At 33.3% G+C, this 25,165-nt stretch overlaps 1 protein-coding gene across 1 annotated transcript in view; it reads right to left on the reverse strand.

Moving 5' to 3' along the window:
• Positions 1–364: 364 nt before the first annotated feature.
• Positions 365–25,165, reverse strand: part of LOC145028804 (uncharacterized) — a 32,881-nt gene continuing 8,080 nt past the window's right edge. The window contains exon 3 of the mRNA XM_078977539.1: positions 365–927. Within this exon, the coding sequence (XP_078833665.1) occupies positions 394–927 (534 nt within the window). The 3' untranslated portion in view covers positions 365–393. The remainder of the gene's footprint in view (positions 928–25,165) is intronic.

Here is a 25,165-nt window from a genome sequence, read left to right on the forward strand (position 1 = left end):
TTTCTCCAAATGGACCATTCACACAAAAAAAAAAAGTCAAAGGTTGTTTTGGGATCTAAATCATCGGGATACAACATTGTACTTTGGCACAGAATAATAATTTATCCCATCGCTTATGAACAACAATAACTCCTTGCTTTATTCTACTATAAAAATTTGTTTGCATATAGATGTGAATCACAAGCAGATTGAATTAAAGTGCATTGAGTCAATGTTAGATGCAGTCTTTCCATCCTCCAGTATCCTGCTACATATATACAATATATAACTCCACATTAGCACAACATAATACCATTTGAGTAAGTGATAAAATTATGCTTGTAAATTAATATTTTTATAAAGATAAAAACAAACCTTATTGCGCATAACTTGATTCTAGCCAAGAGAATAAATTTAGGATATCAAGTCATCATTCGGACCATTACCATCCATGTCTTTCAGGTAATCAGGAAAATCGTCAGATGTTTGTCTTGGGATTGACGAAAGGTTATATGGATCCGAGACTCCTTCACCAACATCATGTGAACCAGATATTACTTGTAGAAAATAATTATTGGTTGATTTAGTGATTTTGCCACCAATGCCTTCACCTTGATTTGAATCAAAGCCATTTCTTAATGGAAATAGGATATCAGGTGTAGGTTGGACAATGTTTTTTGGAATAAATTCGTTCATTATTGGCAAAACTCTAGGGGTTTGTTCATTCTTGTGTTTCTCGTCTATCTGCCATCCATTGATTGACAAGTTAATGCCAATAACACTACTATGATCTTCTTTAACGTTTTTATCGGTTTGTATCAAGGGCATACAACCAAACTTTCTACCGCTAACCTCTAGTGGTGAAACATTACTAGACAACGTAGAACTATTTGATGAAGTGGGCGTTCTCCCTCTTTCGTTAAATTTCCATTTTTCCTTGCGGCATTTCTGGTATGCAAGTGAACAATTTAAAATAAATAAAGCAATAGCAAAAATTTATACTAGATGAAAAATATATATATACAACTGTTGTATCATCTCTGGAAACTATTAATAATTCATTTTTTACACATTGATAAAAGATATACGATACCACTAAGAAGAGAGTAAAAGACTATGGCAGTAACTAAATATTTTAATATACTTGACGTTTGGTTAGGGACATGTTGAACATATACTTATATATTGTTCGTATTATAATTACTAATGACAATAATATGTGCTATTTTTTGGTTTTAATGAACGTTAGTGTCTAGTTCATGTTGTGACGAAGAAATAAAGTAAATTGGTAAGGAAGTCATAACCAATAAATTAATTTCGTAGCAAATAATATTTGTATGCTTACTTGGTTACTATGGTAGGTTCGTATTTATTTTCTCGTAAAAGCATCTCCTCCAATTAAAGATGTTGAGTACAAATTCCTAGTGTTCCAAAAACAAAAGTTTGTTATAATTTAGGCACCAATATTTCTTTTACCTTGAGTGATCTTAACGAATGTGTAGCGATGAAAAATATCATTGTTCTTCTATTGTGTATAATAAAGATTTTTGATGTTTAATATTATAACACAGTTAAAGCAACTGAGATAGTTTCGAGGCCACTACCCCCATCACCCTTCGCGTCATTTTCTTCACCTGTTTGTTGATACCTCGATTCACCCTTGGACAATTAAATCAAAATGCAATCTCTCAGGATTGGTTTGGACACAATCAAGCAACAACCTTCCCATAAATGTTGTTTTCTATGTCTCTTCAAGAACCGGGCACCAATGATTGGATTATGGGCACTGGCGCCACCAACCATGCCCATGCAAATGAAGGTATTCTCGACTCTATTAGTCATAATAAAATTTCTCATTCTAATTTAGTTGGTAACGGATCTCATATACCTATAACTAAGACCCGTCGCGTCACTCTTTTTGCCCATTATGTACTTTGCACACCGTCTCCTTCACCTTCATAATATTCTTATCACACCAACCATAATTAAAAACCTTATTTGTGCCCATAAATTTACATGTCAAAATAATTTTTCTATTGAATTGATGAGTTCGGTTTTATTGTCAAGGATTACTGAACAAACCAACCTCTAATTTGATGTGATGGTGATGACCCTCTCTACTTGGTTCTACCTTCCACACCTCAATCTCACATTTCCACAAGTCCTTCCACTTGGAACCAACGTCATCGCCATCACGAAGATAAAATTTTGCAATCTTTAATTTGAAATAATTCCATATCTCGTAATAAGACAAAGTTGAGTGTTGTTTGTCAACCGTGTCAACCTGGAAAACATGTTAAACTTCATTTTGCTTTATCATCAACTTGTGTTTCACATGTATTTGATATCATTCATTCGAATATACAAACTTCTCCGTTGCTAGTATTGGTGGTTTATGATATTACGTTATTTTTCTCGACCACTACTCTCATTTTCTTTGGGTTAACCTACTCAAACAAAAATCTGATGTATTTTCTTAATTTTGATTTTCTCCAATTACATCAACAACCAATTCAACAAAATCATCAAATATTTACAACGTAACAATGGGGGTGAATATAAGAATAAACAATTTCATGACCATTTTGCTACCCATTACATTCAATTTCGTTTATCTTGCCTCCACGCCTCTCAATAAAATGGCAAATCATAACACATATTACAAACAATTAACAACTCCATTCGATCACTCCTTTTTAAAGATCACATGTCACCCACATATTAGGTGGAATCTCTTCACATGGCCACTCATTTACTAAATATTTTTCCCTCTACCATAATTCGAAATGACACTCCTCACTTCCATGTCTTTCAAACTCACCCTGCCTATAACCATGTATTTTGGTCTTTATCTTACCCTCACCTCACCACTCCTCACAAACTCGCACCCCAATCTTCCCCATGTGTTTTCTTGGATTATCCCTCAAATCATCAAGATTATTATGGCTTAGACTTGTCATCTTGGAAAATAATTATGTCTCATCATGTTATATTCGATGAGACCACATTCTCATAATCTATTATATCAAATGAACAACCTTCATACATTTTTCTTGATGATTCATTTTATTACTCACCTCTCTTTCACAACATCATTAATCCTTCAACCTCTTCATCTCACTTATCGGCCTCCCTCTACCTGAGGATTCTCTGACTTTTGATCACCCCTCCTCTTCACCACACCTATCCATATCGGCTAATACCTCTCATATAGCTCCATCTGTAACACTCAACCAACTCAGCCTTCATACCACCTCTATTTCCTAACTGGCTAAGAGCTATGAATGATGAAATGAATCCTCTTATAACTAATGTAACATGGAAGATTGTTCCACGACCACAAGGATTCAACATTGTTAGGTTCATGCGCCTCTTTCATCACAAATTTCATGTAAATGGTATGCTCTCTCATTATAAATCCAGACTTGTAGCAAATTGGAGTAGTCAACAACATGAGGTGAGTTGTGATGAGATTTTTAGTTAAATTGTTAAACTGGAAACCATTCGTATTGTTCTCATCATAGTGGTTTCATGTTATTGGCCCATACATCAGCTTGACGTGAAAACTGTTTTCCCTCATGTCCATCTCTAATAGACAGTATACATGCATCATCCACCCAGTTTTCGGGATTCTTAATTTACCGACCATGTTTGTTGATTGCAAAGATATCTATATGGCCATAAACAAGCTTCTAGAGGTTGGTACCATTGATTTACTCTGTATGCCACCAATATAGGTTTTCACCGGAGCCGCTCATATCCATCACTTTTTATTTTGCAGGTAGCGATGACCATTTTTGTAAATCTATTTATCATTTGTTTTTATTTATATATATTTTTTTAAAATAGGAATACCACCCCCATACCACATCTGATCCCATTCCAACCACACACTTATTCTATACATGTACTTTTTTCTCTTAACAAATAACAAAGAACCCTAATTTGGACCACCTTCCATCACCGTTGGACAACCGAAGACTGCCTATCTACATCGATAACCTTGTATCTCTAAAGCCACCACCTTTTACTTTTTCTCTCTCCTCCACCTAGTACAGTCATCCACCTAAAAGTCATCCCACCACTACCACAACTTCATATGGTGTTTTAAGATATGAAATAGTGGTGTGTTGAGAAATCCTTTCCAGTAATTGGACATGAAAGAGTGATGTGTGGGGAAAGGAGTTTTCCTTCCGATCACCTTCGAATGTGAATGATTGGTACGTTGGGAAAACCTTCAAATCTCCTCCCGAAGAACTAGATCAACCCTGAAGAACCACTTTTGCTTTCATATGAGGGTGTTTCTTTGGTGATCTGTGTGCTTTTCTGGTTATAAATACATCATTTGTTTTATGTTCTGGTTTGGATCGATGGTTTATGATTTGTAATTTAGTTATTGGATATATGGTTTTTGTTATGTATCTTGTTTTCATATTATTTTGTTTTTTTTCTAGAGTTTTTAATATCAGTGGTTTTGATAAGAGGTTGGTGGTGAGTGGTTCTGATAAGAGTTTGGTGGTGAGGACTAGAGGTGGTTCTCCGATGACTAAACACAATGAAGGGTGGAGGCATGGGATTGGGTGGGGACGAGTCTCATTTTAATGTATTTTATTTTTTAAATAAATAACAAATTAATAATTAATTAATCAGTTAATTAAAAAGGAAACAAATGAAGGTAACATAGCCTTTTTACGTTCGACACGGACTAAATACACAACAAACACACTATAAGGATTGTCTAAGTTAAAAAATAGGGACCAAGCATGCAAGTTACCCAAAACTAGATGGATCATTCATGTAATTTTCTACATATAGTTCTAGTATTGATGTGTCTTGTCACTTGTATTTATATTAAATAAGAATCTAAGTATGAGGAGGGAGGAGCATTAATGTTAGCATTGGGAGGAGCTACAAAGGCATGAGGTAGTAGTGGTGGTGATTTTATTTTTATTGGATTCTTTCGTTGTCACACAAACACATTTGAACTCCATTTATTTGGTGAAATTGATGGAGATATCAAGAATATAGTATGAAATTCCAAAGCATGGGAGTCATCGAAAAAGGCCATCGATGTGAGTAACAAGTTTGTGAGTTTATATATGTATGCATATGTATGTATGTTCGTACATATGAGTAGCTTAATATATATTAGCATCCATAAGTTTATTAGAATTATATTTTAAATAAGGTTATGACCTTTAGGTATAGCTTGAGTAAAACTTAGTAGTTTGAGTAGAACTCAGTGGAGCAAGGTTGTTAGGAAAGCTTGGTTAGAGTCCTTCTAGATCAAGGGCAAGCTTAAATGGAGTTCGAGAAATGAAAAAAAAAAAAACACATAAATGGAACCATTTAGTATTACTTAATGACTTGAGTGGAGTCCATATAGTGGGCAAAAGTTAGAACGAAATTATATGTAGTTGCATACAAATACTTAATAGACCATGTGTTACGCCTCATGAGCATTATATTGAATTTCATTACATCATGTGTATTGTCTATAATTTCATAGTACCTTTAAATTGTTTCATACTTATATGATGTATTTAATTTTCTTGGTGTATTGTTGGACGAGTTGATACCTAGTTACTCAATACCCACTAAGCATAAAGCTTCATCATTGTTGATGATATTTATTATAGGTACACATTTAAATATTAGTTGAGTTGAGTATTACAAGTTTGTTCTTGATAGATAATACAATATGATAAATTGTATGAATAGTATTAGATGAAGGTTAGCTTATAATGGAACATACATGATGAATTAATGTAACCTTAGAGATGATAACAGTTAGTTTTTTAGGGTATGGACTTAATGATTTGATGAGATATAACCCATTCTTATAGTAAATCAAGTAAAAGGGACCAGCCCCTTAAATGTAGATTGTTATGAAGAGTTGTGTTTAGAAATTTATTGAACTATAGTTTAATATGAATGATTCTTTGGGTAAGGAACACAGATAATTTTTAAATGGATTCAACAATGATTTCTTCATATAATCAAGGGGAGTAACATTTATGTGTATGATCTCATATATAATATATATTATTACACATGTGTAATGTGAAGGAAAGGTCATATACATAAATGTAGTTTAATAATGAAAATTTTTTAGAAGAGAAAAATGAAAGATAACTAGCAATAGAAATAGGTAGCACTTATATGCGTGTATTTTATGAAGTGTATATGAGATATTAATACTTATAACATTACATTTGTAGATGTTACATGTAAAATATGGGTGCAGAATTATTATTGTATTATAGATATTTAATTTTATAAGTACAAATGTTGATAGCGGTACTCAAAGAGTGGTGTAAAAGGACTCTATATAGTGATGAGGATATTACTTATGTGGAAGTTTAAAATAGGCTACATAGTAAAATTGATAGTACTCACATGGATACTTACATGGGCTAGTACTCACATGGATACTTCATGGGCTATTTATATAGTTTAGTTTAAAGGTGTTAATAGAGACTACCTATTGATAATGGTAGTGAAAATATAAATTCAATAGATGAGTATCTAATGGTGAAGATTACATGGAATGAATTTATTACATACAGGAAGTGACTATATAGTGATGCATATATATATTTTATGTAAATGACTTAGTATATTTATTGGACATAACTATCTAATGTGGATGGTAGTTTACTTGTGTGATAGGGGGGGTTATGGAAGTGACTATCTAGTGTTGAGGATGGTTCGTTTGGGGATAATTTGTGTGTCAATGGGAAGTTACGATATAGTGGTGAGGACAATTTAGTTAGAATTAGCTTGGTTGTTCATGGAAAGTTATTATCTAGTGATGAACATATTTTACTTTTAGATAATTAGAAAGTAGATGGTGTAGTGGATGACTTATAAATGGATAATGATATATATATATATATGCATTGTTTGTACATGTTAAAGTTAACTTAGACTTATATGGTAGTTTTATCTATAAAAGGATTGTACCTAGGATAATTACATAATGCTTATGGATAAGTAGAAATACATACATACTAGTTGCCTTATTTATGTTGTATAAAATATTTTTTACTGGATATAATGTTTACGTTAAGATGTATAATTATGTGTCTTGATATGCAAGACATGGGAATATGTTACTGACAAGATTTATACCTTACCTTGTTTTGTGACTTAATTTGTATGTTCATGTATTCATGATAAAATAAAATAAAGTAGTGCTTCTTTAGAGGATTAACCGGAGATTAAAGAGCATGTTAGGAAGATAATTTGTGTTAATTATTAGTATAGGATCAGAATCATGCCATGTTTATTTTCTATTTATTCATAATTTTGGCATGTATTTATATAAACTTGTGTTCTTCCTTTTTGGTAGTGGTAGTATAAATTAGTTAACCTTGGTTTTTATAAACATGGAAATTATGGGTGCTTTAGTACAAAAAGTGAGGTGTCACGTCTTTGACAAGTTTAGGGATAACAACACAAATGAATTATTATGTATGTATCACATTGGAGTGGTCTTAGGTTTCATCATGTGGTTATTGAAACATTTTTTGAGACATAAAGGAAGGCGATCTCTAATGTAGGCATGACATCTTTAATTATGGTGGGTGGCTAATACATTGCATCAAAATCTTTAATTATATACGTCTTTCTAATTAACCTATGATCTTACTAGTCTCTTTAGCCTAATAGATGATTGTATGGTAAGCAATTGGGTTTGAAAAATTGACACGTCTCATTGAAAGGTTACAAATAATTTTTTCGAATATACAACTACATAATCCTAGATAACCCTGTCTGATTAATATAGATTCATACGGCTTAAAATGTTGTGGTATGAATTGTATTATGTTTGGGTATTCATAATATTTTTGTGTGTTGTTGTTTATATAGTATTTTTGGGATGTTCCGTTATCCTTTTATTATTGCTTTAGTATTTTATGGTTTAATTTATGGTTATTTCTAAATTTTAAAGGAGTGTTTCATATTTTGTGAAGGGTACTAGATTAGATTTTTATTTTGTTTTGATACAATACATTTTAGCTAATGAAATGATCTTTCTATGGATATATATTATTTTGGTGATGGTATTTTAAAGAAAATGTGAATATTTGTAAATCGTTTCCATCAAATCCTAGATAAAACGCCATCAAATCCTAGATAAAACGCAACATTAAACGTCTCAAACATGCATTGTCATATGTGACACCCTCGTTGCTTTGCATCTCACTTCTAACATATCATGGAACTAGGAAATATTTCTATACATGAATGAAACGTCAAAGAAAGGCTAAAAGTCACATATGTGAAGTCCCTTTGATTCAGAGAAAAACTAAGTGATATTTATGTCACCTCCTCTCTACCAACATATAGCGCTTCATGTGTTTTAAACCCAAATGACGACTTTATATTTTATTTTAACAAACATTTTATTTACCATTTCTCTCTCATATTTGTTATGTTCGGGAATGGACAAACAACTAGTGTAGATGTCAAAAAAACAGACATAAGAATTTCATGTGGTTCACATGATCGGGATAATTGTGTAATGTATACATGTAAACTATAGAGGTTTCTTATTGAATAACAATAAATTCTTGTGGAGAACAAATCATACATACTTATAAAGGTAATATTTTTTCTTGAATCTCATGCATTTGAAACCCTCATTCCGTTTTTCTTTCACCACATTCATTTGAAACTCCCATGACTTTTCAATTTCTTTATAATAATAATTATAATTTAGTAATTAGGTTAAATAAATATCAAATCTAAAGTGTATTCATATATAAACTAAATTCCAATACTAAAATAATATCTTTAATTCTACTTATAAATTTATGTTTTTTAACTTTTAACATATCATACTTAATTTATTAGTTTTAAAATATTGTTTGATGTAAACCATTATCATTTTAAAGGTATAATTTTTGAACAATTTGTATAAAATACTTAAATTATTAATTAAAATATAACATTCTAGGCTCAACTTAAATATAAATTTTATTTAACTTAAACAACCCAAAGATTAGTTTATAAATAGTTAAAAGTGATAAATTGTAGTGTCTTTCTAATAATGATTGTAAGTTGGTTAATAAGGTTAAATAAATATCAAACCTAAAGTGTAATCATAAATAGATTAAATTTCAATTTTAAAATAGTATATTTACTTCTATTTATAAAGTTATGTTTTTAAACTTTAACATATTATACTTAATTTATTATATTTAAAATGATGTTACATGTAAACCATTATCAGTTTAAAACTATAATTTTTGAACAATTTAGATAAAATATTTAAATTGTTAATTTAAATATAACATTAAAGTGTCAACTTAAATATAAAGTTCAGTTCTACTAAAAAAAACCAAATAATATTAGGTAAATAGTTAAAAGTGATAAATTATAGTGATAAATGCAAAAACTAAATTGTAATATCATTTTAAATAAAATATTTCCTAAATATATTTATATAATCGTTAAAATTTTTCAAATAAGTAGCTTAAAAGAACTTATAATAACAATAGTTAAAAATAACACTATATAAATGATTATATTGTTACCTTTAAAATCAAAAAATAATGTTTGTTATTTTAAATAATTATAATAATAGAAATTAAAACATTAAGCAAATAAATTTTAAAAAATTAGTTAAAAATAACAACTATAAATAATATTAAACCGTATATAATATTTAATTTTGTTGATGTGTAACTCGCGAGTAGAAATCATTCAAACGATTGAGATTATGACGTTATAATAGATTTATATATTATCATATAATTCAAAATAATCAATATATTATATCAAATTAATATACGAATTATTATATCAAATTTAACAACAACGTTAGTGTTATATTTTAAATATATATATATATATATATATATATATATATATATATATATATATATATATATATGTTCGTAAAGACTTCAACTATATAGGTGTTTCTGCGCATTACAATGTCAACTCAAATATAAATTTCAGTTCCATTTAAAAAAACTAAAGAATATTTTGTAAATAGTTAAAAGCGATAAATGCAAAAACTAAATTGTAATCTCAATTTAACTAAAATATTTCTAAAGTATATTTTTATAATCGTTAAAAGTTTCCAAATAAGTAGCCTAAAATAACTTACACTAACAATGGTTAAAAACAACTCTATATAAATGGTTATATTGTTAGCTTTAAATTAAAAAAACAATGTTTGATGTTTTAAATAAATATAATGATAGAAATTAAAACATTAAGCAAATAAATTTAAAAAAAATAATTAACAATAAAAACAACTACAAATAACATCAAATCATATATTATATTTAATTTTATTCATATGTAACTCGTGGGTAAAAGTCATTCAAACGATTGAGATTATGAAGTTATAATAATTGTATAAATTATCATATAATTCAAAATAATCAATATATTATATCAATTTAGTATACATAAATTATTGTATCAAATTTAACAACAACGTTATTGTTATATTTAAAAAAATCATATATTTGTAAAGACTTCAACTATATGGGTATTTCTACGTAACGCGCGGGTATTCGCCTAGTACAATATATAGGGAGATATGTGGCATCAATAGTATAACCATACTAAGCCCATGAACATTCCATAAATGATCTCTACCAAAAGGTTTTAAATCCATCTAGAGTCCTTCTTTGAACTTTACATATTCTAGACTATTCGCTAATAATTAAATTTTCCAAGTAAACTTGTATTTTGTAATTCTAGCATCTCCCACTTGATTCTGTATACTATCTCTAGAAAATGCCTTGTGGATTCTTCCTTCTTGAGACCATATTCTTCTCATTTAGGTGTCTAGAGATCTTTATTTTGAATACTTCACAAACTAAGTCATAATTTATTCCTAAGACCAGATTGCTAAGTCTTAGGGTGAACGGAGTTGAACGACTTCAACCATAGTTAGGGGCAGTACTGACAGGTACCGCTGACATTATATATTCGAGCAAGTGTGGTACTCCCAGAACGGAGAATTTACGGGTTACTCTTGTCATTGTGTAACGACCATGAATTCAGGCTAGGCGTTTAAAAGAATTAGAGTCATGACTATTCGTTTTATTAAATAATTAAAATCCTCGAATAGGATAATCGTAAATAAATAAGAATATTTTGTACACAATATGGGTTACATAAATGGTAATTATATTTAATTATTGTGTACATGTTTATGGACAAATATTATGGACTTCTAAAATAAAAATATGATGTGAATTAGCTATTAAGATCTAGAGGAAACCTGTAGTACTCGTTGCTATAATTCAAAGATATAAATAACGTCGAAAATGGAGGTCATATATGAAGCCGAAGTGGATCCAACATAAGGAAGATGCGTCACCCCAGCGTGCCCTACAAAAAAGCACGACACACTTTTCAAGCATAATTCTCCCTACAAATAGCAAGTCGTTTTTTCATATTTCTTTGCCCATTTCTGATTTTTTTTCTCTCTCTAGTAACCTTTCCCTCTCTCCAAAAATCTAATATTCTGAGTTCTAAAGTGTTTGTAGTGAGGCATGCAGCGGTAGAAGGCCCGGCGAAATGAAGTATTTAGCATCGAAGTTCTATCCATGAATTTTAGTAACATCTAGGAAAGATCTTGGTGATGGGTTTCAAGTGGATTTTCCAAACATTATATATATTTATATACCAAATGAATCCTACATCTGATATGATCTTACATGATCATTCCTTATTTGATAGAACACGGTATTTCTTTGGATTAATGAAGAACATGATAAATTATTAATATAATCTTATAAACATGAACGAGTACTAAGATTTAGTAATATTTGTATTTAGGTCGTTCGAAGGGAAAAACAGAAGTTAGGCGAGGAGTTAACTTTCCCAAAAATCTTCCACCTTCAATCAGGTGAGTGCATGGTCACTTTCATGAGCATGATTTAATACAAGTATCTCTTACTTAAAAAAATGAATATGTTTTGAAAACTTATCTGTGAATTAAATGCTTATTATCTAAAATATGTTTTAAATGTAGATTTGGTAATATTACATACCATACACTATGTGCCCCATATATAGTTATATATGTGTTAAGTGTATTTACGATATTGTTACATGACAATGTTAATGGAAGTATTATCACTTAAAAGATTAATGTGTTAAGTGTATATACGGTATTACTACATGAAAATCTTAATGGAAGTATTATCACTTAAAGGATTAATGTAAAATAAATAATCGATACTATGTGTTATATATATATATATATATATATATATATATATATATATTGTATTATACAGTGGCAGAGCTAAGAAAAAAACTCAATGGTACCATATAATAAAATTTACACTACGCGGAAAAAAATTTCAAAAAAAATACATTATACAAAAAAAAAAAAAATTGAGGGATTCCTAGGCTACCCCAGGCGTCCAAGTAAATCCATTAGTGGTAGTATAGTATTTCATATACAAGTATTTGCATTGGAAGTTGTTACATGGATTATAGTCTTGTCTACTTTTAAACTAAGACATATAAAGGATGTTTAGTACCAAGTAAGTTGAATGAGTGTGTAGTTATACCTTGTATTGTGATAGTATTGCATGAATAGGAATAATGTTTTGAAAGTGAGTTACATATACTAAAATCTAGTATTGTTATAAACCAAGGGTTGTCAAGGATACCTACTTTAAAGTAAGTTGAAAAGGGGTATTTTATATTGGGGTGTATGTGAGATTGGAACGGATAGTAGATCTTTGTTCTATGAGACTATTATGTGTTAGTGTACTTGTTATGTACCAAAGTATTGTACTAGTATTCTTCCTCTTTCTAGACAGTTAGAAATGGTGTGTTTGTATCTGACTACCAGTGGGTATGTCCGGTCATCTGTCGGAATAAGATAAAAACCATTAACTAACTGTTCGGAATGCTTGCAAGCTCATAGTATGTAGGTGTTAATGAATTATACTTATCCAGGTTAAAGGATTGTATGTTCTTTCGAGTACTCTATCCCCAATGTTTGACTTTATTGACTTATGTCTGCTGCCAAAAAATCCCCAAAGCAGTATAGTCAAGTTGTTGCTTATAGTGATCCATAATGATAGGTCTCATAAATCATTATATCACATCAGTATGTAAGAATCGACGAGATGGGGTGTATTATCCTATAGATATCTATGTCATATGATATATTGTTTGATAACATTTTGTTTTGAAGGATTAATAAAAATGATTTATTGTCATAAAAATATTGTGGGGTTGAAAACCATATGTGTCTCACTTGGTTTTCCCAAACCTCACTCACTCAAACTATATGCATCACATGTACTAGGACTAAAGCAGGTAGAACTTGATTATGATGTTAAGTGATAAATAGGCAATCTGCAATAGTATTCAGGACCATTAAGTCTTTACATTGTAACTTATGTTGTGTATTGATTATGACATCCTTAGGGTTTTTTGTATTTTGAAACAACATCCGTACCCAAGATATTTTAAATAGAATGGGACAATTTTTGTAAAATGTTTTAATATACTGGAATTTTTTGTAAATAAAGATAACATGATTTTGAAAGCGTAAAGAAAAGTTTTTTTCGGTTCTAAAAAAATAGGGGATGTCATAGTTGGTATCAATATATTAGTTTAAGTGAACTAGGAATAATGATTATATCTAGACTTAAACTGAGAGGCTAAGTGAAAATGATGAGGTGTGTGTTGAGTATATTTTAGGTTGATATAATATACACACAAATAATAGAATACTTTAGGTTATAAGCCTTAGTTGTTATTATGTGATAATAGATTTATTTTATAATATGCTTTCGGTAGTGTACCTTACTTGCTATTGTTTAAAAATGTACAGTAACCGACTTTAGGAGAGATGCCTTATATGCTTAATATGTGCTAACTGAGATGTATTATAGCTCGCCTTAGATAGTATAACTATATTGCTAATACCTGAAAAGATTTAAGGTGTATTGTCTACCTTGATTTAGAAAAGGAAATTTTATGTGTACATGATTCTAAATGTATAGTTACTATATTAGAACAATCATGTACCTTTTTGGGGTGATAGGGAGATTTACGATGGTTAACATCAATAACTACTTAATTATGTAATAAACCTTTGGAATGTTGTTGTACATTTGAAGTACTTTCACTTTTGGTGAGATAAAACACCATTGTCGTGATCATATACAACTGAGAACCATAAAAGTTCGTAATTTGTAGAAATGTCTAGATTGAAACAGTGACTCCTTACGGATTTAGAAGTATTGAAGATGGTGATAAATACTTTAGCAGTATCGAAATTAAAGTTATAGAAGAAGCTATGCAGAATTTAGAGGAATTCAATAGATGAACAAAACAATAAAGATGACATAGGTTCCAGACTCAATAAACCGAGTTATTTCCTGTCAACGCTAAGTGATAATTGATTTCTGTCGTATTCTTGTGTAAATTCCATAGTATATTAGGCCGGCTTTAACATATAGGAATTAGATGGTGAAAATATTCATCGTGTTGTGAAGACAATAAATTATTAAATAACTTATGTATTTAGTAAGTTAGAATACTTAGCTGAAGTGGTGAGACATCTATAGTGTTGCACGATGAGATATAATGATGTCTGGAATGACGATGTTATGAAAGGAAGGAATGACCGGACTTGCATATGCTAAAAAGTGGTACAGATAATGTAGGGAGAGTCTTGTATCCATTAATGCCATTGAGTAAAGTTAGGTATAGTGTGCCCTACAGACGGGCGCTACATTGGAAAGAATTTATACAAATAATTGCAAATGGAATTCCTAACAAACTAGGAAAAGCACAAGAATATGCTAGAAAAGGCATACATATGTTGGATCGTAGAAAGAGAATCTAGGAAATTTAGTATGTGCTTGTCTAAGCACATAATTGTTGTTAAGGCACCTCATAGAGACGCAAAAATCATAATGGAGTCTAGGAAGATTTATTTTATGTGCTCATTTTATACACATACATATTTGTTAAATTACTATGTGATTATTATGTGTAGTGACTTACGAAAATTTGAGAAATTTCTTGGAAGGAGTATGTATAGGTGTGAAAGGTAGTATATACATGTACTACAGGAAGCATAGGATACATACTTGGATCAAGAGGCATCATAAGTTACTAAGGAATTAATAGTTGAATGGAGTGCAGATAGTACTACAAATTCATTTTTCCTATTTCTAACATTACTTGTGGTATGGTAATGTCAAGGAGAGTGGTTCTGGTTCAGGACAAAGCGACCATGAAGGATTGAGTCTAGGTAGTGTAGATATGTATAAGTGAGATGATTAGTTCTAAGAACTTTTTTCGATGTAGTAACCGGCTTTACTCGTGAGATTTAATAAGGATTTGATCGAGGTTATCGACAAAAGTATTACAACCTTTGTTGGGGCTGAGCAGCCAGTGGCTAGAGCTACTACCTAGTGTGATGTAATTGCATGTCGACCTCCCATGTTCAAAGGAGAAAGGATCAGATTGTTAGCACAAGATGACAAATGTATTGCATGTTAGTTTTTGACTCATGGAGGCAAGTGTCTAGTTCGTTATGTATCTGTTGCATCATGAATAAGAGGTTTGTTAGAATGTGACTAGTCAAACAGTTATTGTAGCCGAAGAAAAGACCTTATTTTAGGAAGAGTTTGTGACCCAATTTAGGAAGGAGCATGAGTCTCCAAAGAAAGTCAAGCTTTTAACTCAAGAGTATGGACTGAAAGTCCATCGATGGATGAAAGAACATCTACAGATTTACTAACCAATAACGAAAAATAGTTTCACACCTAATTATTATCATTCAGGAGGCTAGGGGAGTTTTAGTCAATGTAGTTGGTATACAAAATCTCATGCGAGTGTATTTTGGATTTTGCACCCAAGTTAATCAGATATCGTCGGGAGGATCCTTACAAGAGTATCAATTGGAGCACGACAAGGTCAATTGTCCAAAAGAAGAGGAAGGGAGAGTATTAAGTTCAGTAATCGTCGTTGTTTCTAGTAATTTCCATTATGTTAGTAATATCCTCTTATACCATTTCGTATTTGTATGCATTGGTGGATGACTTTGCATTTTTCATTTCCTTGATCGATGTGTGGTCATGTTATGCATGAAGATCACTCGTTGTTGGCGAAAGCAGTAATACTACATTAGGGGATGTCAAAGTCATTGGTATGACAATTAGGAGTTTCTTCCAAGAAGAAAGGTAGCTAAAAATCATATAGGTAGAGCCATCTTGGCCTTTGATAACTTGTGAGTAGTAGTTGGTGAGGGTTCAAAACCAAATGGGGGAGAACCAACTATTAAGCAAAAAGTGTGAAGGAAAACTCGACTTTGGTTTTAACAACAAGCTCCAGGAGATTTGTAGCACAAGAAGTTACAGGAAGGTAATTAGTTTTAGTTTTTTTTTATGTAGATGATAGAATGGGTGTTTTGATTGATAAGTTAAAAAACAACATCAGATATCGTGACAGAAACTTGAAACATTTATATGCACCTATGGGTAAATGGGGCGATCTTATCATCAAGGTTCCCATGATTTTATAAAACCATGATGTGTTATGGGTTATAGTTGACTAGTTGGTAAATGTATGCCTTTCTGGGCATCACATATGTAGAAAATTGTTCTATAGAGAATGTTTTCGTAAACTCATTATCATGAATAAGTAAAGATTTTTATTCATGATTATTCTTTGATTATCTTGAAAATAATTATGTTATTGATAATGTGAAAATAGTTGTAGACCAACAAAGTCAAAACCCGAAAGGGACATGAAACTGTAGAGTTTGTGAACTTTGTCATATAATCCTTATTAAATAAAAGTGTGGGGAATTTAGCCTAATAAGGTCACTTACTGATAGTGAAATCTTAATCAACAAAGTTGAATCTTCGATAATGGGGCTAAGTTGATAGGCTGATAAGTTGTCATAAAGGAAACAAAGATATTACTTTAGTATAAGACAAAAGATTTAATTGATTTATTATTGTGAGGGAATAGTGCATAAACAATAGTTGTGTGTATAAAGAACACCAAAATCTAACTTCATATGAAAATGTTATATTTTTTGATGTTTCACATTTGACGCAATATAGTCATGTGTGTCATAAAATATGAAACCGAAATAGGTTGCTTCTTAGAAAAAATGATGTAAAGAAGAGTTGATGTCCTTGAAAATACGAATCCGTCGATATAATGAACGTCTAGCTCTAAAGGAAATTTGATGTCCTTGTATGAAGAAGTTATGAAATTTGCAAAGTCTTTTACAGTGTAATCCTTGCAGGCTTTAAAATAAAAATAGAATGTGAATTAGCTATTAAGATTTAAAGGAAACATGTAGTACTTGTCGATACAAATCTGAGGATATAAAGAACATCGAAAATGGAGCTCGCATGCGAGAGATACAATTTTTTGAAGATTGTGAAGATTTACCTATGAAGGCGACGTGGCACCTCTCAACGTGTGACATGTGGCACTGGACAAAGACTCTTCCCCCCATCTAACCAAAGTTGACATGGCTTTAGCAGAAGAAGGCAGTGTAGTCGCAACATACCCTACACAAAAGCGGGATATGCTTTTCAAGTAGATTGCTCTTTATAAATAGCAAGCCATTTCTCCATATTTTTTGCCCATTTTCATGTCTCTCTCTTTAGAAACCTTTTACTTTCTCTATAAATATTACATTCTGAATTCCGGAGTATTCACAATGAGGAGCTACAATGACAGAAGGCCCAACAAAATGAAGCATTCAACGTCGAAATTCTACCCACAAAATTCCCGAATTTTCACTAGAAAACTTTTAAGATAAGCTGCACTTACTATGCTTTTAAGTATAAATTAAATTTAAGTTGTTATTAAGTGGCTATAAATAATATTTATCAGTAATTCCAGTTAAAATATAGATTGATCTATGTAATTTCTGGTTCCTGGTACGTATTTATCTTAAATTTTTTCCATTTTATAGAGCAACTCAACGAGTTGGGAGCCCCAAACTCGTCGAGTAGAGATCACAAGGGTCACATAATTTAAGTAACATACTCGACAAGTTGGGAGGCCTCAACTCGATGGGTAGGCCGGCAAGGATGAAACCCTAATTTCTGGGGTTTGCACCCTATTTAAGTACCTTAAACCTCTCATGTTGGCCTCATTTCTAGCCTCTAAGTCCAAACCCTAAATCTCGAAACCCTAATGTTATTATGAGTGTTTGTAAGCTATTTCAAGTATTTTAGTGTGTGTTTTGAAGCTATTGGAAGAAGCAGAAGCTTGAGGACACAAGAAGGAGTTTGTAGATCCAGAACCCTTGCTTCAACCACGACATTTTACTGGCATAAAACTTTAACCTTGCTTTATGGTCACTTAGATCTCTATTTTTGAAGTTCCTTGCTTATTTTGGTCCAAATGATATGATTCTTGGGATTTGGACATCCCAAGTGGAGAACACTTCAGATCTAGGGCCTTAAGGGGTTTTAATGGCATAAAGGTGCCAACTTTATGGCCATGGAGGTCCCACGCAACCTTTAGACCATCATTTTTGTCTTTTAAAGCCTCAAGGGCCATGCATGTGGATAAAGTTTAAGGCTTTACATGATCATTTAGTTCCTAGAGTCCATATCTATGACCTCATGGTCTATCTTGTAGTTTTGGTGGTCTTTGGATGAAGATTTTGTCCTTTTGGGTTAGCATTTGAACTTAATCTCATTAGGATGGGTATTGATGGGTAAAGTTGGAAACTTTACCCTTCTAGAGGCATTTCCAGTCTAGATGAATATGAGACTTGGATTTGAATAATAAGAGCTTAATGCAATAAGAAGGGTTGACATGTTGATAAACTCGACAAGTCCATAAGGGAACTTGTCACACCCCCAAACCATAACGGCGGAAACGTTCGGGGGCGGATAACATCATGTATAGTATCATCACAAGGCACAATAGTAATACAAGCAACAACATCTTGAATTAATAATATAGTTAATAAAAGTGTGTTCTGCGAATAATTATAAGACACCAAAAATATATCAAAATAAAACACAAGTTTTGAACATTCCTCGTCTTCTCAAAACTTGGTCCAGTGTACCTGTCTACTGGTGACCTGATAATACAAGTTATTTTGAAAGAAAGTATCAACATTTAAGTTGGTGAGCTCATAAGTATTTTAGTGTCAAACTTTTGCCTTTGTTTCATGAAAATGTTTGTAATTGATTTATGAAAATGTTTGTATGCTTCCTAGAAAATCCTATATTTTCAACTAAAATGAAAGTAGTCTTCTACCAAGACTCAATGGTTTGTATGTTCTGTTCTCTTTGGAAAATGATTTAAAATGTATGTTTGTACTTGAAATAGCATAAATGTGCGTTTTCCATATTTATAAAACTATCTTTGTACGGAAAATAGTATGCATTTCTTATGTGAGAATATCATTGTATGAATGTAATGGAAAATGAAGATGTACAGTAGTGTTGTATAAAATACTCTACTGATGTACTAACTACCTTAAAACCAAACTATTAATTAAGGTAAAAATATGATTAAGTTATAACCATTCTTGATTGACAAGTATAAAATACGACGTTCTTCAAACGTCGAAAATGGTATGACATTTGTCACCCGTAGACCTGAAAGACCTACTGTAGCTAGTAGCAAGGTGAAGGATGGTTAATCTCATATAGATCTATACACAAACTCACGCTCTCCCTCGAGGAGACTTTTGTTTACAAAACATGACACAAAAAGAATATTGCTATACCATGAAATAGTATCTCACACTTTAGTTATCTTGTTCTTGTTATAGTATGTATGTTCCTTTCTTGTTCTTGTAAATGTATAGTATGTTTTGTAGTGAATAGTAATAGTATGTATGTACTAACTCGTGTATGTTTCTCTGTTCTAGTAATAGTATGTAGTGATCCTCTAAACTATACCTATTATAGTTTACTACTACGTTTGTTTGAACTATTACTGATTTGTAGAAAAGACTCAAATGTTCTATAGGAGAAACTGAGTTAAGTATGATCCTTAAAAATGGGGTTTAATATTCATATATGTATTTAATGAGTATAACTATGATTTAGCCGACAGTCGAACTATTGATCCTACCTTAAGCCCACAACCAAATAAGGAACACGAGTCAAGGTATTTAGCAATAGTCCTAAGTTCGTTAAGGCATACATATACGTAAATAAATAAACGAATATGATTTTGATAAAAAAAAAAAAGAAGAAGTTTAAAATAGCTTAAAAGAGTTTTAACAATTTTTTGAGTATAAGAAATCCTTTTGTTTGATGTTTTCACATGTAAATGGTTAACACAATATATTGTTCTACTTGTATTTTACCCTTAAAAGCATTTAAAAGGCATTAACTGTAAATTTGTAGGGGTATGAACTCACCTTTTGAGATTGATTCGGTTGAATGTATGATATAGGATGATGTCACAAGCTAGTTCCTAGGACAAAACAAGTCCTAGATAGCAATTTATGCAACATAGTGGCATCAAATTAGTGAATATAACTTCAAAGGTATTATGAAACAACCTAGGATGTAACGAACACTTACAAAAGAAGTGTTAGAACCAAAATCAAGAAACAACTTGATGTTCATGGCCAGACCTCGGTGTTCACGGCTGTAAAGGGTTCACGGAACTTGAAGATTTGAAGGGTTCACGACCGAAAACTCAGCAATGGAGAACACTTTATTGTTGAAAGGATGAACTTTTGATGATTCACAACAAGATTCGTTGGTTGCTAAGGATCCTCGGATGATAGATGAGAGAATAAAGGGTTTACGGTTGATGATACTTGAGAGAGAAATGGTGTGTTTACGATCAGAAGTGTAGAAGTGAGTCAAAAATCAGCCAACTCTAATATATATAGGGAAGAGTTCACAGCCACGAAGGGTTCACGACTTCATTTCTTCACCGCGAAGGGTTTGCGGTCCGAGGGTGGTTTACGGCCGGAGGCTCGATTATGGCCCATGCAAAGGTTCTTGGTTCTAAATGCATTCCCTCTGAAACACACAACACCTAAAAATGCTAGGTTTACAAACCTATAAATTCATTACCCTAAATATAATAATATAATAAAAAGGAAATAAGTTTGACCTTTGATTTATATGCTTGACTTTAGTTGACCAAGTTTAACTTCTACAAGATAGAAATTACGGGTTGTCACATCATCCCCCGTTAAAGGGAATTTCATCCAGAAATTAAGACTATAAATTACACATGGACTAAGGGAAAAGATGAGGATACTTATGCTTCATTTGATCCTCCTAATTCCAAGTGAATTCAGGGCCCCGCTTTGCATTCCAACGGACCTTCACTATTAGAATACGGCTTTGTTTCGTTTGCTTGACTTCCATGTCCATGATCTCTACTAGTTCTTCCACAAAGTTGAGGCTCTCATTGATCTCGATTTCATTGAGTGGGATAACAAGATTCTAATTAGATAGACACTTCTTAAGGTTCGAAACGTGGAAGGTAGGGTGTACGTTGCTAAGTTCTTGAGGTAGTCGGAGTTTGTAAGCTACAGAGCCGATTCTATAGAGAATCTTGAAAGGACCAATGTACCTTGGATTTAGCTTACCATGCTTTCTGAAGCGTATCAAGCCCTTCCAGGGTGAGACCTTCAATATGAAAAGGTCACAAACCTGAAATTCCAAAGGTTTCTATCCTTTGTCATTGTAGTTTTTCTGTCGGTCTCTAGAGGCTTTCAATTGTTCACAAATTAGAAGAATGTTCTTTATCATTTCCCGAATGATTTCCAAACCCATGAGAGTGATGTCAAGTACTTGCCCTTTAGCTAGTTGCATGTCACCCACCTCAGCCCAACACAGAGGGAATCTGCACTTCCGTCCATAAAGGGCTTCAAATGGAGCAACTTTGATACTAGAATGGTAGCTGTTGTTGTATGAAAACTCGATCAATGGAAAATAGATATCCAATGCTTTACCAAAGTCGATCACACAAGCTCTTAGCATGTCTTCTAACGTTTGTATCATCCTCTCACTCTGTCCATCAATTTGTGGGTGGTAGGTTGTACTCATGTCCAGCCTAGTTCCCTGGGACTTTTGTAGCAACTGCTAGAACCTCGAAGTGAATATACTATCTCTATCAGAGATGATAGATATGGGAACTCCATGCATTCGTACAATCTCCCTAATGTATGTTCATGTCAGTTTCTCCATCTTGTCAGTTTCTTTGATTGGCAGGAAGTGTGCGGACTTAGTTAACTGATCAACGATCACCCAAATGGTATCGAGACCACCCGTTGTATTGGGAAAATTGGTTATGAAGTCCATTGTAATACACTCCCACTTCCACTCAAGTATCTTCAGTTGTTGTAGTAAACCTGAGGGTTTTTGGTATTCGACCTTAACCTTGGCGCAAGTAAGACACTTTCTCACAAAGGTAGCAATCTATGCTTTCATGTTAGGCCACCAATATATATTTTTGAGGTCCAGATACATCTTATCTGAACCTGGATGAACAATATATCAAGTATTGTGCACTTCATTCATGAGAACGTCTCTAAAACTACCATGTTTCGATGTCCGAATCTGATCCATGAGGTATAAGGCTCTGTTACCCTTGACTTTTAAGTTCTTCTCCATCCCTCTAAAGGATTTACCTGCCAAATTTTCAGGTTTTAGGGATTCCAGTTGAGCCTCCTTTATTTGTGTGGATAGATGTGAATGGATTGTCATAGTCAATGTCTTGACTCTATGACCTGAGTATTCTATCCAACTTAGGGTGTCAGCTACTATGTTGGCTTTACTGGGATGATAACAAATTCACATTCATAGGAATTGAGTAGCTCGACCCACCGTCTTTGTCTCATGTTGAGCTCCTTCTGGTCGAATATGTGTTGAAGGCTTTTGTGCTTTGTAAAGATAGTGCTTTTAGTACCATACAGGTAGTGTCTCCAGCTCTTCAAAGCAAATACAACTTCTCCCAACCGAATATCATGTGTAGTGTAGTTGACTTCGTGTGCCTTAAGTTGTCTTGGGGCATAGGCGATGACCTTTCCCCGTTGCATAAGAACACAGCCAAGCCCTTGGTTGGATGCGTTACAGTATACTACGAAATCCTTTATCCCTTCTGGGAGGGATAATATCGTTCCACGTGAATTCCCTCTTCACTAACCACGTGACCCAATAATTCGACTCTCCGAATCAAAAACTCGCATTTAGAGAACATCGCATAGAGTTTCTTTACTTGTAGTGTTTCCAAGACTTTTCATAAATTTTGACTATGCTCCTCCTTACTACGTGAGTAGATAAGTATGCCATCAATGAATACTATCATGAAGTTATCTAAGTAAGGACGGCACACCCGGTTCATCAAGTCCATGAACATTGTGGGTGCATTTGTTAATCCCAATGGCATCACTACGAACTCAAAGTGACTGTAACAAGTTTGGAAGGTCGTTTTGAGAACATCTTCCTCTAGAACTCGTAGTTGGTAATACCCGGATCTTAAGTAAATCTTTGAAAAGTAGCTTGCTCCTTGAAGTTGGTTGAACAAGTCGTCTATCCGAGGTAGAGGGTATCGGTTCTTAATGGTAAGTTTGTTTAGCTCTCTGTAGTCGATGCACATACGGAACGATCCATCTTTCTTCTTCATGAACAAGACCGATGCTCCCCATGGTGAGAAACTTGGTCTAATAAATCCCTTGCTGAAGAGTTCGTTCAGTTGACTACACAATTCTTGCATCTCAACTGGTGCTAGTTGGTAAGGCGATTTGGCTACAGGAGTAGCTCCTGGAACTAATTCAATTCTGAACTCGACTTGACTTTGTGGAGGTAATCCTGGAAGTTCTTCGGGAAAGTCGCAAACTTCAGGGATGTTCTTTATGTCAATCACGCTTTGGTTCAGATTAACCACGTGAGCAAGGAACACATGATATTCCTTTTGTAAGTACTTCTGAGCTAGAATACTTGAGATGATTCGAAGGTTCGTGCATGGTTTGTCGCCATAGATTACTAGGGTTTCGCTATTCAGCAGATTAAGCCAAACGGCTTTCTCAAAACATAGGATGTCAGCGCAATGAAGACTCAACCAATCCATGCCGATAATGAAGTCGAAACTTTTAATTGAGACAGACATGAGGTCAATTTGAAATGAATAGCTATCTAGAGAGAGGGTATATCCTATGTATATTTCATTAGTGCTCTCATTTTTCCCATTAGCCATTTCTACGGTGAACGTTTCTTTTAGTGCTTGTGGTTGGCGTTTAAGTAGGTGTGCAAATTTTTGATTCATGAAACTCCTCTCCGCTCTACTATCAAATAATATGCATGCATAAGAATTATCAAGGAGAAACGTACCTGTGACCATCGTCGGGTCTGCCACGGCTTCCACATAGCCAATAGCCAAGACTCTTCCCACTCCGCCCACATTCCCCGCCTTTGGGCAGTTTTGTTTGAAGTGCCCAACTTCATCATACCCGTAGCAGGCATGGCCTGCTCTAGTACTAGGGACCTGGGATTGGCCTTGTCGGTGCCTTACAGAAATGGGTAGTATGCCCCTTCCTGTTGCAGTTAGGACAATGCATCTCCCAGTAGGGTCCATTATGGTGGAAGTTGCACTTGTTACACTTCGACAGACTTCCAGCATACTGCTTCGCTGGTGCAGGGACAGCAGGAGTTGTTGTAGCATGAACAGCCACAATCTGTTGTTTCTTGGTAGAGTTATGCGCTGATTGGTTCTTCTTCTTGTCCCAAAACTTTCTTTTGTTATCAATTGTATTGGCAGGTGGGACATGGGTTGTTGTTGGCCCACGGACTCCATGGTCGATGAGTTGTTGTGCCAATCGTTTGGCATTGTTGAATATAGTGGGCTTGGAGGACAAAACTTTCCCATGAAATCAAGGTAGTAGTCCCCAGAAGTACCTCTCTATTTTCTTGTCCTCAATGGGGACCATCCCCAGACAAAGAGCCACCAGATCACTAAATCGATTAGTGTAAGCCACTATGTCAGAGCCTTTCATGGTTAGGCTCCAAAGTTCTTGTTCAAGTTTCTGAACTTCACCCCTCGGGCAGTATTCTCCCCTCATAAGGTCTTTCTGTGACTCCCGTCCCATCGAGTTAGCCAGTATGAGAGTAAGTGACTTAACTTGGCCATTCCACTATGTGAGCGCTCTATCCGAGAAGGTGCAGGCAGCAAATTTTACTTTGCTTCCTTCCAGGCAGGATCA

Source organism: Lactuca saligna, chromosome 2 (genome assembly GCF_052625555.1).
Source record: "Lactuca saligna cultivar CGN05327 chromosome 2, ASM5262555v1, whole genome shotgun sequence".
Classification (NCBI taxonomy): domain Eukaryota; kingdom Viridiplantae; phylum Streptophyta; class Magnoliopsida; order Asterales; family Asteraceae; genus Lactuca; species Lactuca saligna.